This window comes from Danio rerio, chromosome 5, assembly GCF_049306965.1.
Source record: "Danio rerio strain Tuebingen ecotype United States chromosome 5, GRCz12tu, whole genome shotgun sequence".
In the NCBI taxonomy this organism is placed as follows: domain Eukaryota; kingdom Metazoa; phylum Chordata; class Actinopteri; order Cypriniformes; family Danionidae; genus Danio; species Danio rerio.
The window spans coordinates 2,470,248-2,489,593 of NC_133180.1; the positions used below are offsets into that span (position 1 = coordinate 2,470,248).

At 36.9% G+C, this 19,346-nt stretch overlaps 2 protein-coding genes across 4 annotated transcripts in view; both read left to right on the plus strand.

The window, feature by feature from the left end:
• Window positions 1-19,346, plus strand: part of si:ch73-55i23.1 — a 782,803-nt gene that overhangs the window by 482,803 nt on the left and 280,654 nt on the right. The gene's annotated exons all lie outside the window — the stretch shown is intronic.
• ppp1cc (protein phosphatase 1, catalytic subunit, gamma isozyme) overlaps window positions 1-19,346 on the plus strand; it is a 36,896-nt gene that overhangs the window by 4,460 nt on the left and 13,090 nt on the right. For all 3 annotated transcript variants that reach the window (XR_012406621.1, XR_012406622.1, XM_695376.8), the window contains exons 2-3: window positions 13,459-13,590; window positions 15,369-15,599. Coding sequence is in view for 1 of the 3 variants with exons in the window: in XM_695376.8 (XP_700468.5) it covers window positions 13,459-13,590; window positions 15,369-15,599 (363 nt within the window). In the remaining 2 variants the exon portion in view is untranslated. The remainder of the gene's footprint in view (window positions 1-13,458; window positions 13,591-15,368; window positions 15,600-19,346) is intronic.

Genomic DNA, 19,346 nt, shown 5'->3' on the forward strand with positions numbered 1-19,346 from the left:
TTCTCAGAGTTTAGATGGAGCCAGTTGCACCACCTGCATGTTTATTGCTATACAGCCTAGAAACTAGGCAGGGCGTGAGGAGTGTACTTATATCTGCTTGACTAGTATTAATACGGCTGTCCCCTTGGCAGTCTGCTCTCGTTATATAACCGTGGACAGTGTTATGCTGCTCGACACGGTGCCAAGTCCTTCTACAAATTTGTTTTATTTTTTAATTATTATTTTTAATTATTATTTTTATTTATTTATGAATTGAACTTATGAACTTATTGAAATATGAACTTATTAGGATGAAAAGTATAAAATATATCAGCATCTCACATGGCTTTACAGCTGTAAAATTAAACCATACAGAAATCGTTTCATACCTGCAGCAATTAAACAGTTAAAAAAAGGTGTTTCTGTGTCTTGTAGTCTTGTAAGTCATTTGCACTATGTTAGAATAGTGTTGTGGTGTTTTCGTTGTATTTATCTTACAGAAGAAATGGTTTATTTGTTTTATTCATGTTATGCTTTGTTTTTTGGAGAGGACTGGACACTTGAAGCCTTGTTTTGTGCATCTAATGTTTTATATCTCTTGCGTTTATGTAGGCCTGGTGCATTATTGTAATTGATAGCATAATGATAAACCAAATACATATTGCACAAAATTATAATGAATTGCTAATGACGTAGAAAGTACTATTCAGCAGTGTTTATTATGTAATAATTTGTCAAATTAATACATATTTGAAGCATCGTCATTAGTGGAGCTGAAATCACATCATTGTTTGAGGATTCACACTTGAAGTTGTATTAATTGGAAAAGTGAACACAGGCACACTCTTGTAATTACAAGCTTGACACAATAACAAAAAAATAAACAGATGCTTTTGTACTCATTGTACCAGACTGTAACAATGACCCGTGCTGAGTAAGAAATGAAACTGAGTAAGTAAGAAATTAATCCTGTAGTCTTGTATATCGAGTACACAGCAGAGAAATTTACTCATGTTATTTACTTATGTATATACAGTTGAAGTCAGAATTATTAGCCCCCCTTTGATAATTTTTTTTTTTTTACTTATTTTTAAATATTTCCTAAATGATATTTAACAGATTCGGGAAATTTTCACAGTTTATCTGATAATATTTTTTTTTCTGGAGAAAGTCTTATTTGTTTTATTTTGGCTAGAAAAAAAAAACTTGTTAATTTTTTAAACACCATTTTAAGGACAAAATTATTAGCCCATTAATTTTTCGATAGTCTATACTAGAATAGCAATCGCAATTTTGTTTTTTGCTTAAAATAAAGATCACGATTTTCTCCCAATTCTGTAGATGTAAAATAAAGGTATGGTAAAAACAAACAAATGGCAAAAGATCGATAATAATATTATGTGTAGGTCTACTGGTTTCTATAAATAATTCTATTCTACTTATAATAACTCTGATGTTGAATTATTATGTTTGAGATTGCAATCTGTCATTGACAACATTATTAGACAAATTTATTCACTGGTAAAATCAGACATTTGTCATTATTAGATTATATTCAACAATATATAGGCTAGAGTAGTTATACTGACACTGTAAACATTTATGTTCGCTATGAAAGAAAACGCATATCAAATGTTTGTCGTAATCATAACTCTAAAATGCGATTTGATCATTTAAAGGAAGTGCACAGTTTCGGTTTCATTTTGAATGCTAAGTACTTGTTCATACTTCACGCGCGGCTCCCAAACGATCACTCTGTGCCACAAACTGAATATTATTTACAACTGTATTACCTGTTACAGCATATGCAGGTTCTGTTCACTAAAGTAGATGCGCGCGCGTCCATTATTATATATCACTCCCTCCCTCTCTGTAATAACAGCTCGCTTTTAGCAGCTCACGTTACGTGTGATTTCCCAGCCGCGAAAACATCATTATATGAAGACAAAAATGACATTTTTAGGTGAATTATACCTTATAAATACATTATGTGACTCGTTCAACAACATTTGGAGGGGTCCATGTCACTGAGCAACGTGTGTGAAACAATGAAAAGACTTGTGCAGCCGCCTTTTCTTCTCTCCTGAACTTGAAAATATGATTGACAGAATTGTTGAATTGCTGGATTAAGATCGTCTAGGGGGTCGAATTGAGATCGCAATCTTTTTTTTTCGATTAATTGTGCAGCTCTAGTCTATACAGGACAAACCATCGTTATACGATGACTTGCCTATATCCCTAACCGAGTTAACATAACAAGAAAATAAACATTTGTTCATCTCAATGAACAAGACTCAAAGGTCCGAGTCAATACAATGATGCAAACTTCCCATTAATATACAGGATGACAGGCTTTGACTTGGATTGGATGTCAGAGCGGCAATAGTCCCCCTCGCTGTACAAGACTGATCTTGGTAAGCAAGTCCGTAAATAAGGAAAAAGAAGTATACTTATGCCGAGTTCAGACTGCATGATTTTCAACGTAGTTGTCACAAATGTTTTCACACTGCATGACTATCTAGGCTGGCGTTCTGCCGGTGCCGTGTTCACACTGTAGGTTGGATTGGCGACGGGGTTCTACGCTGCATGACTTTACAATAGTATAATCAGTGACAAGTTTGTCCAAACTTCATCTCACAACCGAACACATGTGAGAGATGACATGAAAACAATGCGAGGCCACATATCTCGTGTTATTAACTACATCATGAGAAAGAAGCCTTTAGTGCGGTAGAAATTGTACTTATTTTGCTCACCTGGCTTTTGAAGGGAATTAGCAATTTCTCCTCAACCTTTTTTTTTTTTTTTCGAGCCGGATGTGGTATTGCTCAGATGATGGCTTTTGCCAAGTTTAAACTAGTTTTTCCTCCATTTCTTGAGTCCAAATAAACTGAAAATGAGCGCTTTTAACTTCTCCCTCAACCTCCGGCTGGCCTGCTGATACCCACACTAGTGGATGCTGTTCTCTGATTGACTGCAGGTTATCGCTGATGTTATTTTCAGTCAAAGCACATTTCACACGGCATGATTTCAATGGCCGACAGCTCCAGATATTTAAAGGGGTGGTCCACTACGATATCATATTTTAAACTTTAGTTGATGTGTAATGTAGCTGTGTGAACACAAACAGACCTGAAACTTGCCTATAGCACTTATTCATTGTTGCTCCTAGTTGTGTAAATTGCTTCCTTGTCCTCATTTGTAAGTTGCTTTGGATAAAAGCGTCTGCTAAATGACTAAATGTAAATGTAAACAGCATCTCTGAATGTAAAATGCTCAAAGTTCAATGCAAAGGGAGACCCTGGTTTTTACAGAGTTAGCTTAGCAAAGCCTACAATGAACGAATTTTGGGGACTACAAAAAATACTTTGTTTGTTTCTGTATTTGGGCTTCTAAAGGACACAACACAAAGACAGAAGTGCTTACAGTTCAATATTAAAGTTGCAGTAGGTGATCTGCCAAAATGCTAACCGCTTAGCATATTATCTTTGGATGGCGGGGAGGGTCTGTGATTCAAAGCCCCAACCCTTGAAATTGCGAGTGCGCGCGCACCGCTTCACAACTGCAGATTCCTATCGCTTCCTAGCGCACCGCTTCACAATACCTGCATATTCCGGATATATGTGAAAGACTTCGCGTAACGTGTTAAGAAAATACAGGAGAGCTCGCCTAACTCATGTAGCAGCAGAAAAATAAATTAAAGCTCACACAGGTCGCATCCCACATCTTGTGCTTTATTCTTCTGTCAACAATGTCACTGTAAATTACAGAAAGTAACTTAATCTGAGCATAAAAGAAAAATAAACATTGGTCCTGCGCACATGCGCTTGTCTTACACGCGTCTACAGGCAGTTCACACACACATAAATACACACACGTTAGCTGAGTAGCTGTATATAATCAAAGTGAGATTTATGAAAAAATAACGTGATTTCTTCAAGTGAAACATGAGCACACATTGCTTTGCATTTTATAAACACAACCAAGGCTTAAAATTACATTGTGAACCACCCCTTTAACATGTCAAATATCTTAAGGGTGTCAGAGGCTCATCAGCGATTCCCTCAGATGGCGTCTTCGATAGTTCATACTGTGTGATTATTACTCGCATGAAAGTAAATCATGCAGTCTGAACTTGGCGTATTATTCTCATTAGTATACTTAAGTAAGGTCAAGTATACAAGTATACTTTAAGTATACTAATATCAGTTTATTAGTAGTGTACTTGTGTACTAATTGTGCTTAAGACAACCCGGCCCACTTTATAGTTTTTAAAAGTATAGTTTTTTTTAATTTTAAGTTTAAAATAGCTTCTATTGCAGGTCAAGACAAATTATGAAAAATAATAAATGTTAAATAGTTTAGCTTGTACGGTTGTACAGTTCAAATAATTGTTCACTTATTTACTGCTGTCAGAAACTTTCATTTTAGATGTGATTCCTCTTTGCCCAGCACTAATTATTATTAAGATGTATTTAATGTTTCAGCCCCTGTGCACTTTAAATCATCCATCAGAAATCCATAACGTGCAGAGATTCTGGCTCTGCTTATGAACTGTACTGTACTAAACAGTTTTAATGCCAAACTCCTCAGTTGTTGTTTAACTCCTTGTTGATGTTGGTATGTGAGTTTGAGCACGTGCGCACTTGTGAGAAGGTGTAGTCTGGAATGTGTGCTTCATTTCTCGGGAGTTTCTGATGGTGAAATAAGGCTTCTCCCGCACAGCTGATGTGTGTCACAGTTATTTTACTTCTGCTTGCTTCATCTTTTGGCTTCATTCACTGTGAAACTCCACTCCGGGCTCAATGGCTCTGCGCTACATATTGTGGCTTTTAATCCTCCTGTGTTGTTTCTCAGATGTAGTGTGTTGTTGTCTTTGTAGTGAAGGAGAGCTGCTGTGAGGAACAGTTGGTGGTGTGGAGGAGAGTCAAGCTTTATGGAGCAGTGACTCACAGTATGCATGCTAGCACACAATTACCGTGGTAAACCACGTGATGTGCTCAATCTGTGTGGCAGTGTTGGGGAAACTGCTTTTAAAAGCTGGTCATACTGTGGGTTTTTTCATTTGCAGTCTTTAATATAGCTGACATTCAATCTAAACTGTCTGCATATTTGCTAATTAGGGCTGCACGATACTGGGAAAATATATGTGATGTGATGTTTTTGAGTGTTGTGATGTAGGTATGGGCCGATATATAATTCTGACGGTATGATAATCTTGGATAAGAATATCACGGTTTCATGGTAATGTGATTACTGCTCTAAAATATGTTGTTTTTAAATGTCTGGATAAAAAAAACTACAACTTTTTTCCCTTTTGAACACAGTGTGTTTTACTTTGAGAAACATTTATAATATTCTGGAGCAGTAAACATGTCAGGCTAAATCATTCGAATGAATTATAGACTTCTGCTGTCTTCATTTATTTCAAAAACAGATTTTTTTTACAATTTAAAGCGGCATCTTTGGGTTTCTTTTCTGCTGGAGAGACTGTTGTCCTAAAAAACAAAACAAAAAAAAAGTAAATAAAAAATAATACACATACCTAAGGGACGTATAGTGGAAAATTTTGATGGTTTTAAAACCTTGACTTTTCCAAACCACGCTATACCTTGAAAACGTTTATCGTCCCATGCCTAGTATGATGACAATATTTCTTAATAAATCAGGGCTCAAAATTAACCTTTTTGCTTGGTAGCACCAGTGCTACTAACTTCAAAAATCTAGGCGCACAAGCCAAAAGTTAGACGCACCAACCAAAAACTATGAGCACCGTTACAAGTTTTATACTAACAGATTTATTGCGTTTGAAATCAACTCTTATCAAAACTATCCAGCAAAAAATCAGCATGTGCCCACCATTGGGTTAATGATAATAACTGTGCTGTCTGATATTGCACAGATAATATTGACTTATAACTTATTTTCATACGTCATCCTAATAGCAATAGCAGTCTTTTCATGAGCTGCAATGTTAGTTTAATCTCAGTGAATGCATGCTCTTTTTTCCAATGGTGAATGCCGTGCCAGTTGCACAACTGACACCATTTAGACGAATAAACGAAGGATTAAAAAAGTTAAATCTCATGCTTAAAATATGTAGATGTGGCAAATACTGTTACCTGAAAACTCCATTCCACCGGCTTTACAGTGAATGCTTTAGTCCAGAGTACCCGTGGGGTCTTAAAAGCATTGAAAAAGTCTTACATTTGATAATCTCAAATTAAGGGCTTAATAGCCTTGAATTGGGTATACAAAGTCTTGGATTTTGTTACAAAGGTCTTAATTAATTAATTAATTTATTTTTGCCTTTCCTAGGATTAAAGTTCATACCATAACAAAATTAACTGTTGCTAATGTAGGCTAATTAAAAAATTAATGCAATGTAATGTTAAGTGAATGAAAAAGAAAATGTGTCACCGTAGCTTACTATGGCGAGGGAGACGAGTGTGAGTATTTAAGTTCCAACTACTCAAAGTGCTCAATTTCACGAAGGCTATAGTGTTCAACACCAAGTTCAAATTTATTTGTTTATTAAAAATCAAATGTGTGTTACGCCGTTGCGTATGTGTATAACTGACCATTTCAATTAAATGTTTTATTCAATTCAAGTAGTCACTTGTACATAATTATTTTCTAGGGTTCAAAATTTATACATTTTTTTCTCACATTTCTATCGGAATGCGTACAAAGTTGGCATTGAATTTCATTTGAAATGGTATTAAAAAGGTCTTAAAAAGCCTTGAATTTCATTTGGAGGATCCCGGGGGTACCCTGTAGTCATTATTAATACGGACTTTAAGGGCACACTCACACTATGTTATCTGAACTGTCCCCAGGCCCGTTTCCCAGATTGTTTAAGAAGAAAGTGCTCTAATTTGGGCTCAGGCACGGTTCACTTGGCTGGCCCTGGCCCGGTTGGAAGAGGTGTGCCAGAACGCGGTTCACTTGGGCTTTGGCACGGTATGCTTTTAGTGTGAGTGCAAAGCACACCTGAGCCCGAAACTGAAGACGAAATGTGACTTAAAAGATTGTTTAATATGGGTTTAATAATCATTCTTACTGTTTAATAAACACAAACTGTCGTAGATTATTAAAGAAACAAACCCCTCACTGCACGACACCTAATTCCTGCAGCACGAGGTCTTTATGATTGTTTTTGATCGTCAAAAGTGGCTGATCTGTTTGGCAAAATATTTGACTGCATGTCATTGTGACTAAAATGATATAACTAATGAAATCTCCACTGTTCTGAGCGAGAGGGCTTCAGTTAAACTGAACAGTGCATTATTGATGACGTAAGCGTGCTCGGGCTCGAATGCATTGTGAGTGCGGGCCATCGGGGGAGACAGGAGGGGGGGACAAGCAAGCTTCGGCACGGTTTAAGGCAACTGTACATAATGTGAGTGTGCCCTAACTCACTGGAAGTCTTTTATCCACTCTTCGTAAATTGTAAAGCAGGGCTATTCAATTAGTTCGTCATGGGGCCGGTTCATAAAAAGTATCCCAAACGAAGGGCCGGAGAGATATGACTTGTTATATGAGTGATGACACAACTGCACACAAGAGCCCATATGCTGTATTTTTCCTTAAGACACCCATATTGTATTTTTCTACATTAAAATGTTAATATATTGTATTTTGATACTACATAATATCAGTGCAGTGTTCAATAGGCTGTTTTTTTTTTGTACAAACATTCAAATGTTATATTTCCGAGCACAACAAAAGCAGTGCATTGCTGAAGTAGGCTTCTTCTACATTCAGACACATTCATATGTTTATTTTTTGAACTGCAAAACAATTATGGATGCAGCAATTATAGATTTTGGTTGTACGATTATATAGTCTGAAGAATAATGATGGTTTCACGGTTATCACGTCTAATGTAAATTTAAGCTTTATATTAGGTAAGTAGCTATTTAGATTAACTGTTGTTGCCATCTGCATTCATGCATATCATTTTAATAATAACTCGTCTAACATCTTTTGTTTACATTGCACTGAAGGGCACGCACAACTCTCCCCATGAGATGTTTTCTACTGCATGCACCCAGAAAGACGCAAGCGCGTTGCTCCGCTTGTGCGCGCATATTGTCATTTATCATATATTCTTACATTAGAAATGACGAACCTGCAAGCGAAAAAAGACATGATATGGTAACGGCCGCTGCTATTGTTAATTCGGTCTGCGTGTGTAGTAGCCTCGGTATACTTGGAACTTTAAACTAGCACACAGTTGGCAACTTGCCATATCTTTGTTTAATTGCAGCAGTTTCGTTTTGTTCCCTGCAACAGAAATGCGGCTTAGAGAAGACTTTACGATTAATTAACTGTGACGAATCAAAGCGCAATTAAGTGTGAAATCGGCTAATCGTTACATCCCTATGTTTTCGGCTGCAAGCACCAGTCGCTTATGGTGACTCGCGCTCTGCGCAGCCTTTAACTGATTGTGCAGACGCACAACACTTCATAACTATAGTGGCCGTTTTTCGACTGAACTAAATTTATTTTTGATGTCTTGGTCACACTGTTTGGAGGGCCGGAACAAATTCCCTCGGGTGCCAGGTTCGGCCCTCGGGCCGCCAATTAAATAGCCCTGGTGTAAATTGTGGTTTAACATTCACCGCATGATCACTAATAAGATGTGCCATTATTTGTAACTTTAGGTGGTTTCAAAAACACAATCTGTCAGTGTTATTTTCATTCTCTCGTATCCAGACCTTTACTTTTTCATTGCTGTAGTTCTTTGTCATCTGAACTGAGTGATTGACAGGTGATATTAACCAATCCATTCGCATTCTGTTCTAGAGCAGTGTGCCAATAAGAAGAGTTCGAAGGCGGGGCAATCATTGTGAGATTTGTTTACTGCAACAAGTTGACGTGTCAACAGTTTTAAACTATTCCTGAGTGCTGCATTTGGTGTTTTTTAGTGCAAAGATGAATTTCTCCTAAATTTGCGCATACAGTGAACATTTTGCAGTGAAAACAGGTCGCTTGGCAACATTTTTATGCACTCACACAAATGCTCCCAAATACATTTTGAGGTCGCATAGATAAGATTTCGAGCCCTGCTATATACAGTCAAGCCCAAAATTAAGCATACTGACTTAATTCTGACTTAAAGTTACTTTTATTCAACCAGCAAGTTTTTGTTTTGACTGGAAATAACACTGACTTCTCCTAAAAGATAAGACAATGTACAAGAGGCATCATTGTGGAAAAAAACATGCAGAATTGATAAAAAACTATATTGAAATTATTGCAATATGATGCTAATATTAAATGCAGTTTTATTAATACTAGAGAAAATTACAATAATTTCTGATTTTAGATGCATTTAAACCTGTTGTAGGAAACTCAACGCAATATTTGAAGACTTTAAAATACTATTCAATTCAACTTCATTTGTCTACCGCTTTTACAATGTAAATTGTGTCAAAGCAGCTTCACAAAGAAGGTCATAGTAAATTGAAACAGGGTCAGTTCAGTTTTCAGTGTTTAAGTTCAGTTCAGTTTAGCTCAGTTCAGTGTGGTTTAATAATCACTACTGAAAGTCCAAGCACTGAGGAGCAAATCCATCGATGCGCAGCTCTACAGATCCCGAACCATGCAAGCTAGTGGCGACAGCGGCGAGGAAAAGACTTCACCAATTGGGGAAAGTGAAGAATTAAAAAACCTCAAGAGAAACCAGGCTCAGTTGGGCTAGACCATTTCTCTTATGGCCAAATTACTTGTGTATGACCATGGTATGACTATGTATGACCAGTTTTTAAAGGGCAATTAACTTAATTACATAACCAATAGATTACATTATTTAATGTTTCAGAGCAAGTTTGACTGTCACCAAAACAACTAGCATTAAATTTGAGGTGTTTGCTTTATAGTTGAAAACAAAAGACATCTTATGTGGGACGGGAAGAAACGCCCTCTTTATGCGTGTATAATTACACCCAAAGCTCATCAGTGTACATCTAAATTCACAGTTAATTTATGCAAAATATATGTTGTCATTGTTTACTTGTATCTTTTCAGTTTTAAAGTGGGAGTTTTTGTTTACCCATTTCAAATATAACATTTTTAGAAACTCTATATGTTGTTTACTTGCTGTAGAGGCCATGCACATTTATTAATTTCCCTAAAGTTAATATAAACTAAATGATAGACTTAAAAGTGCAGATTTTAACATCATGCCTTACACATTCATCTATGTGTTGTTATTTGGCAGACAATTCCTTTACGAAGGGTTTAGCTAATGGTGATGGAGCGACTTGACATCATCTCACTCAATGATGTCACTGAGAACTCATTAAAAGAGCCCATTGCTCATTGTTGTAACTTGTTTTGTTTTTTTACGTCTTCTAGTCCTGTTGTGTGTCTCACTTTGCTTTGTTGTGTTGCTCTGTTTGCTCAGTTTTTTTTGTGTTCTTGTAGTAAGATTATTTAGACTGGCAATGGTCAATGATCAATATTTTCCACCTTTACACCTACACTCACCGTCCACTTTATTAGGTACACCTTACTTGTATTGGGTTGGACCCACTTTTGCCTTCAGAACTGCCTTAATCCTTCATAACAGAGATTCAACAAGGTACTGGAAATATTCCTCAGAGATTTTTCTCCATATCGACATGATAGCATCACGCAGTTGCTGCAGGTTTGTCGGCTGCACATCCACGATGCCAATCTCCCGTTCCACCACATCCCAAATGTGCTCTATTGGATTAAGCTCTGGTGACTGTGGAGGCCATTTGAGTACAGTGAACTCATCGTCATGTTCAAGAAACCAGTCTGAATTGATTAAATCCCCTTTCTTCCCCATACTGATGCTCGGTTTGAACTGCAGCAGATCACCTTGACTGTCTACATGTCTAAATGCATTGAATTTCTTGCATGTGATTGGCTGAATAGAAATTTGCATTAACGAGCAATTGGACAGGTATACCTAATAAAGTGGCCATTGGAGTGTATATAAGTGTTTTGTACTGCACAATAGTGTTTTATTATAAGGTTACATTTATATAATACTATTCCTAGTTCTATTTGTTAGAGAACCCTGTGAAGATTATGTAAAATTTTAAAAGCTCTTGGTTTTATAAATGCAATACTTGTGTATATTAAATATTCTGTACCACTACACATTATTTAATTGTAATTTAATATTATAATTATATTTAAATTAAAAAAATATTTAAATGTAGTTGATTTATTATTATTATTATTATTATTATTATTATTATTATTATTATTATTATCATTATTACATTAATAAATATTTGATAACATTTTACAATTACAGTACTTATGTTTTATTTTGGTTGCCTCTTAATTTTTAAAATGCTTCCTAGCATTTTTTGTCATTTAATTATTAGCACCAAAACTTGGCATTAGGTTAATCACTTAATCGTGTAATTTAAATCACAACAAACGTATTAAGCAAGCACATTCATGCATTATTTATCAATAGAAAATTAATTTAAAAAATAAAGCTTCCTCTATATGGATAATCCATTGAGTAGTTGAATACTCCGTACGGTATGTTCCGTCCGCCCACCCGTTTTCAACTTTGGGTAACCAACAAAGCCATCTTCAGTCCAGAGCCGCAGTACTGTGAGCCAGTTGCTCAAAACACAGAGTAAAAATAGAAATGCTGGGCAGTAACAGGCCGTCATGCTGTACAGGCCAGGCTTTGACTATTCCCTGGAGTTTTGGCGCAATAAAAATGAGATCGATGTAAAAACTGCAAACATTACAAGCTGGAAGGCATTGAAAGCGGGGGAAATGAGACTGCGGGATGATCCGTGTGCACATTAGGGATGAATCCTGTAGGTCACTTTGATCCTCTGCAAGTAGGGCACGTCTGCAGACTTCAGCAGTGATGCTAACCTGCTTCACTTATAGCAGCAGATCACAGATAGGCCATGTGGATCTGCATAATAGGGCTTTGTTTTAGTTAGAGCCTCATGATACATGTAGTGCTGCACAATATATTGTTTCAGCATCAGTGTGCACATCTGCAGTAGTCACTAGGCATGGGCCGGTGTAAGATTCTGATGTTGTGATAACTTTGGATAAAAATATCACCATATTGTGATCACTGCTCTAAAATATGCTGTTTTTAATTGTTAGGGTAGTCTACTTTTTCAACCCAGTGAACACATTTAAAGGGTCATGACACCCCCCACTTTCGGTTAAAGTCTACTTCAGAATTTTTTCAAAAGATGCATGATTAATGGGCGTGAAGCTCCGCGAGCATCGGGCAGGAGTGGGCGTGGCCAGCAGGGGAGAAGGGGAGCGAACGACTGTTGTTGTCAGTTAGCTCACAAACTGAGACACAAACCGTGAGACGCATGAGTTTATAGTTCACAAAGTTAAAATGCAAAGAAATAAACAGTAATTTAATGCCCTGCAATATTTGTTATTCGTAATTTCATATACACATAACCACAATTTATATCATTATAAAGATAAGTGTGTTCATGTAAACACTATGAGGATTCTCCCTCGATCCCCGTGTCTAAATTATAGAACGAACCATTAATGAACGAACTCCTAATAAAAGTCAGCGTCCGCCATTCTCTAATTCTCGTGCTGCTCTCCCGACAAAAATGCTTGCAGTACACACACAGCTTTGCTGTATGATCGGCCCTGACAGGATCGCGGGGAAAAAACATGCAACAAACCCGGTGGATCATGGAAACAAACACATACGAGCCTTCATGAACGGCTACGTGCCGTTGGTCTGTGTCTCACTCACAGCTTGCTTGAAACTGGCAGGTCTGCCTTCGGAAAGCACGTGCTCTCATGAATAATTAAGCAGCCGGCTCTTCTCATAGGATAAGAAAACTCCGCTATGAATAATAATGAGAAACCGACGCGTCATCATTGCACTTGCAGTACTGTGCTACGTCGCCGATTTTGATCCCGCCCCAAAAATCATTTTAAACCCGGAAGCTGAAATTAGCTGACAAAAGCTCCAAATTATCCAGTTTTCCCCACAATTAAAGCTGACAGGTGCTAACATTGTCTTAACTGATGCTCAACACACACAAATCTGTTAATATAAAAAAAAAGTTCTCCAGGGTGTCCTGAACCTTTAAGAAACATGTTAGATATATCAAAGCAGTAAACATGCCTGGTTAAAAAATTAAACTATTTCAGCATATGTTTTATGCAGCGGATGGCCTTCCAGCCACAACCTAGTATTGGGAAACATGCAGACTTAAGTTAACAAAATATTCCATCCAGAATGTTCCCTGATTATAATAATGCCTCAACTGTAATAAAGACTAACATGTACTAGGACAGTACACAGTACAGAGACAGTATAAAAGCAATATCACGTGCACTCATGTACTCTTATTAAGCATATTAAACATAATTGCAATTATGTAACTGTCATTAGTGGTCGTTTATTGCTCTGTCTTATATTCCTCCTTGGGGTGTGTAAAGCGAGTGTTTGTTTGTGTGTGTTTGCAGTGAGAGGGTCGAAGCCTGGTAAGAACGTTCAGCTGCAGGAGAACGAGATTCGAGGATTGTGTTTAAAGTCTCGTGAGATTTTCCTCAGTCAGCCCATCCTGCTGGAGCTCGAAGCGCCGCTCAAGATCTGCGGTGAGTTAGCGAACCTTCTTCTGCTGCTCACTTTTACTTTATTCTGTTTTTTACGTTTATTTACCATCATTCGTCCTCAGGATTTTGCAGGAACTTTTTAAATAACATTTTTTTAAATAAACAAATAAAAATGTATTTTATATTATGACATGTTTGTAAATAAAGATAAATTAATTACATTTAAGTTATTTGTCATATTTATATTATATATTTGATATAATATTTAGCGATCAGGATTTTTGCAGCTGATAAAGAGTACAGACTCCTTGTCATAGTGATGAGCCGAGTATCAATTCTAATGCTTCAAGATTTTCACTCCAAGTATGATACTTAATTGGACATCTCACCTTACCTAAGAGAATAAGTTAAGGATGCTGCATATAATCCTTTAAACATGTCTTTTTTAAACATTTAGTGTAGACATGTCACGTTTGGACATCACCCACCTGTCCAACTATTGATGACAGCACAATGATCGCAGCTCAGAGTCTCACAGCAGCTCGATTGCTAGATGAAAGAGTAGGAGCCTTATGCTTGAGATATCTTTACTGCTCTATGTATTTAACCTAATAAATGTAACGTAATGTAATGTAATGCCTCTCGTGATCTGTTCTCTTACTCATTCACTCTCGTCGCCATGATTTGCAGGTGTCACGGTGCTGCTATGCATATGCGTAAGACTCGCTGAGCTTCTGGCAGAGCTCATACGGTTGGATACTAGATAGGGGTGATTGTTCCGCTCGTGTCTCAGCAGCTTGAAGTACTGGATATACAGTAGCAACAAAGAGAACTTCACTCGCGCGGGTCACACTAATAAATTGTATAAACGGAGGTCGCACCACAAAAAAAAAAAAAAAAAAAATACTAATGCTTTCCTTCTTAGACTTTACACACCTGAAACTTGCCTTCAGCACTTATTTATTGTTGCTCTTATAGTTGTGTAAATTGCTTCCTTGTCCTCATTTGTAAGTCGCTTTGGATAAAAGCATCTGCTAAATGACTAAATGTAAATGTCTTAATGTAAATGTACATTTATTTATATTTTAGCGCATCGACCGCTCACGCATCATTTACCTCTTCACGAGTTGTAGTACTGCTGATGAGCTCGCGTTCATCTTCCTCTGCTCGTAAACCCGTAAACAAACACTTGCGATCATTTCATGAGATTGGCTTGATCTGCGAGTATGGTTTGAGTCATGAAATGTAATGATCGGGCAATAACAATCTCCGGTCAATCAAATGGAGCATACCTAATAATATCACCGGTCCTGCCGCACCCATCTCGTTTTGAGCTGTGATCGCACAGGTGATTATTTGTATAGGAGTCGGTTGCTGTAGCAAGGAGGCTAAAGACCATGGGGTCTTGCCTATCTATCACTAGAGCACCTTTAGTGGTCAAAGGAGTGAGGTTTATCTGCACAGCACTTTACTAGCTGGCCTCCGTTACACTCACCCACCTAAACCTCACTCCCATCCCGAACGAGTCCCCCCACCTGTTCCCGATCTGAGCTGGGATCGAACCATCGATTCTTTGTATGGGACTCGCTTGCACTAACAAGTAGGGCTTAAAACCATGGACCCTAGTGTCTGTCGCTAGAGCACCTTTTGAAATCACTTCACTAGCTGACCTCCGTTACATTTATACACATGTTTATATTTTGAGGGTAGCTATATAGTTTTACAAATTCAAGTTTTAGTAGTTTTTGTACAGGTAATCTACATGTAAATGCTCGTTTTGAGTGTAGTGTAGTGAATAATACGCACTGGTGTCCACACAGGTGACATCCACGGTCAGTACTATGACCTGCTCCGGCTCTTCGAGTATGGAGGATACCCACCTGAGAGTAATTACCTGTTCCTGGGAGATTATGTTGACCGAGGGAAGCAGTCTCTGGAGACCATCTGTCTGCTGCTGGCCTACAAGATCAAATACCCGGAGAACTTCTTTCTGCTGAGGGGGAATCACGAGTGCGCCTCCATCAACCGCATCTACGGCTTCTACGACGAATGTAAGTGGACACCTACATTATAGTGCCACACAAATGAAAGCAGTTTTAATTCAAGCTTATTTGTGCAGCTCTTTTCACAATAGTTCTTGTTAATAACTTTATTTAATCAGATGAGTCAATTGAGAACCAGCTCTCATTAACAATGACAACCTGGCCAAGAGACAAGCTAAAAAGCAGCACAAAGCAAGCAGATACTAACATAAAAAACCAAGGAAAAACAAGAAAACCAGCAGTGATCTTGGAGTATTAACTGGATTGAATTTTTAAAGGATGATAGTGAAATAAGTGTTGAGCTTTAAGGTCTAATGTAGAGGATCAGCAGCAGACAACTGAAGAGTAGCGACCAAATAAAGTGCAAACTTTGGGTTTGCAAGGGTTAATAAAACCACTTGAGTGCAGATTTCGATGTGGTTCCTTCATGTTAAGAAGTGACTGTAAATGTAGTGGAGTTTTCCCCTATAAGAGTTTTGTAAATGAACAAAAACCAATTAATTTGTTGACGTGATTGAAGAGATGGCCAATTCAGTAACGAATACAGTTGACAGTGATGAGTATTAAATGGTGCACCAGTAACAAAACCAATTGCTGCATGTTAAATAACATTTGTGAATGAGTTTTTAAAGCTGTTCTGTAAATAAATCCCCATGATCCAAAATTGGTAATACTGTTAATTTGACCAAATGCTGCTTTGAAGAGTGCGTAAAGCAGGGGTCAACCAAACTTGCTCCTGGAGGGCTGGTGTCCTGTAGATTTTATCTCCAACCCTAATCAAACACACCTGAACAGCTAATCAAGGTCTTATATGCATACTTGAAACACTCAGGCAGGTGTGTTGAAGCAAGTTGGAGCTAAACCCTGCAGGGACACCGGCCCTCCAGGACCGAGATTGGTGACCCCTGGCCTAAAGGAAGATTTGTTTCTGTAAAGAAAACTACTGCAGGCTTTAACCTTTTTGAGCAATTTACTTTAGTGAGTTTCAAATGACAATCTAACCAGATACCTAGATATTTGTAGCAGTCAGCATAATCTTATTTTAAATGATCTATTACAAACCAAACATTTTGTTTTATTAGTTTATAACACTAACTGCAGATTGTTGGATTGTTCCAAAGTAGCTTTACAAAAAGGTGAATGTTTTTATGCATTTTATTAAAGTCAAAATCAGAAAGGTAAGATGGCAACAAAATAATTTCTGAAGTTTTAGGGGACCTTTTTGTAAAATATAATGTTTATATTATTAAAGTATATATGTGTTTCGATTATTATTAAAGTGTGTGTATATATATGTTCAGATTAACTAAAATGTTTATGATGAAAATGGAATTTGCAATGAAATAACAAAGACTAATTAAAAATTAAAATTTTTTTTTTTTTTGGATTAATAAAAATGTTAGGGATGAACATTAGCTATTGACCACTATAAAATAGCCAATAATAAAACAGAATTACTTTTGTTGGATCCTATAAAACAAATTGAAAACAATAGTCATACTTTTCTAATGTCAAACTTTAATAGAAAATATTTAATCAATATAAAAACACCAAAATTAAATCCAGGAAAATCAAAAGAGAAACAATGTTAGAAAAACCAATGCAGATGACAACAGTACTTTTTTTAATTTAGGGCCATATTATTGTAAAAACATTTGTAAAAAAAAAAAAAGACTAATTATATGAAAAAAATGTAAACAATTACATTAAAAACAGAAATTAAAATAGAAATAATGTAAATGTTTTAAATTTCAGTAATTATCATAATTATTTTGAAGGGCACTATTTAAAATAAATCAGAAGTTTGATCATTCTAGAAAAGAGCAAAAATTAAAACTATTATATTTATTTAATATAATAATAATATAATAATTTATTTGATTTATAATACATAAAACAAGCATACATAAAACAAAGAATTAAGTTATTAAAGTGACTATCGGGTGCGGATACATATAAAACTATATGTGTGGGCGGGTGGATGATTAGTATGAACCCGCAAATTCGAGTGTCATTTCAGCTGATCAGTGCATCTCTACCTCCTGTTCTCTTTCACTCTTTACATGCCTGTCATTTCTGTAAGTCTTCACGACAGCTGATTGGTCAAGAGACCGATCTATCATCATTTGGCGACGTGGTGCGGGGATATAGAAAGGGCGTCTGAAAGTGCGGGAGAGCCCGCTTCTTCCTGTGATCTCGTTTTTCGTGTATTTTGCTGACATGATTATGATTTTCGTAGTTTTTGCTTTACTTTCGTTTGGGCAAAAAATTATTTTGCATTACTTTTGCCCACTGAGATTTTTAACATTTTTTGTACATTTTTATTTCGGTTGATTTGTCAGTTCATTTTTGGCTCTGCTCTTTCCCGTCAGTTCCCGAGCTATACCTCCTCAAGTTCACTCTTTTCTCAGTGTAAGGTGGATAGGGAAGATGTCATACGACTTCCATTTTGCAAACACGTAGAAAATGAAAATTATAACTTACACCTGTAACCAGCACTTGCTGCTATTGCACTGCTGGTTACACCTAAACTGCATTTCGTTGCCTTGTAGTTGTACATGTGTAATGACAATAAAGTTGAATCTAATTTAATCTTCACATGTTTACTTTTTAAAGTAATAAACCGCACAGAGCATTGAAATATTCAGACTTGCAGTATATTGTACTCACTAATCCTGCTTGATCATGGACGCTCATATTAAAATAATCCTCCACATGGACAGGAGCAAATGCAGGACCAGATTGAACTCTAATAATAGACAAATGTACATTTTTATGATGAACTGTATGTGACTCTCGTTCAGAGCAGAATTAATTATTGAGCACTGTTGCAGTAGTGTGTGTGCGTGTGTGTGTGTGTGTGCGCGTGTGTGTGTGTGTGTGTGTGTGTGTGTGTGTGTGTGTGTGTATTTTTAGGAGACTGCGTCCCTCTGAGCTCTTTATTCATTTACATTTTAACCACTCATGACAGTGCTGTTCATTTTTAAATAAGCTCATATGAAGCTCATGTTGGGCTGTGTGATATTTATATATCTTATATGGACAAAATAAATAGTCTCGCATCCTGTATTATGCTGTATTGTTTATTTAGTGTTATCACAAAGTACATAGTTTTTTAAATTAAATATAGCTTTTAAGATTTTTGCAGAAAAAGACAGCTTCATATAACAATAATTTGTGGAAAATGTAAAATACAGCATAAAAACAAGACCAAATACGGAAAATGGCAACATAAAACACCGTGACTAGACAATGCCATCGTCAAACCCCAACCCTCCACACCCCCCCATCCATTGCTCGCTCTTCACATGATGACGATGCCATCATCCATCGCAATGTTTCACATTAGACATCGTACGATGCCAATTTGTTCGACATCGCCCAACCCAAAATTTGACCTACCAAGACACTGTAATGGATGTAAAAGAAAACAATGATTAAAAATCATCAGAAATGAAACCTAATCAGATATTAAACATAATAATAATTCATAATTCCTTACATGTATATAGGACTTTTCTGGACACTTAAAGCTCTTTACACGTTTTTTTGTGGGAATCTCATTCACCACCAGTATGCAGCATCCACTTGCATGACAAGACTGCAACCATACTACACACTAGCTGATTGGTGGAGAGGAGACGGAGTGATGAAGCCAATTATGATATGGGGACGTTTAGGAGGCCATGATGGACAGAGGCCAGTGGGTAGATTTGGATCTTTAATGACCACAGAGAGTCTAGAGTTTAACGTCTC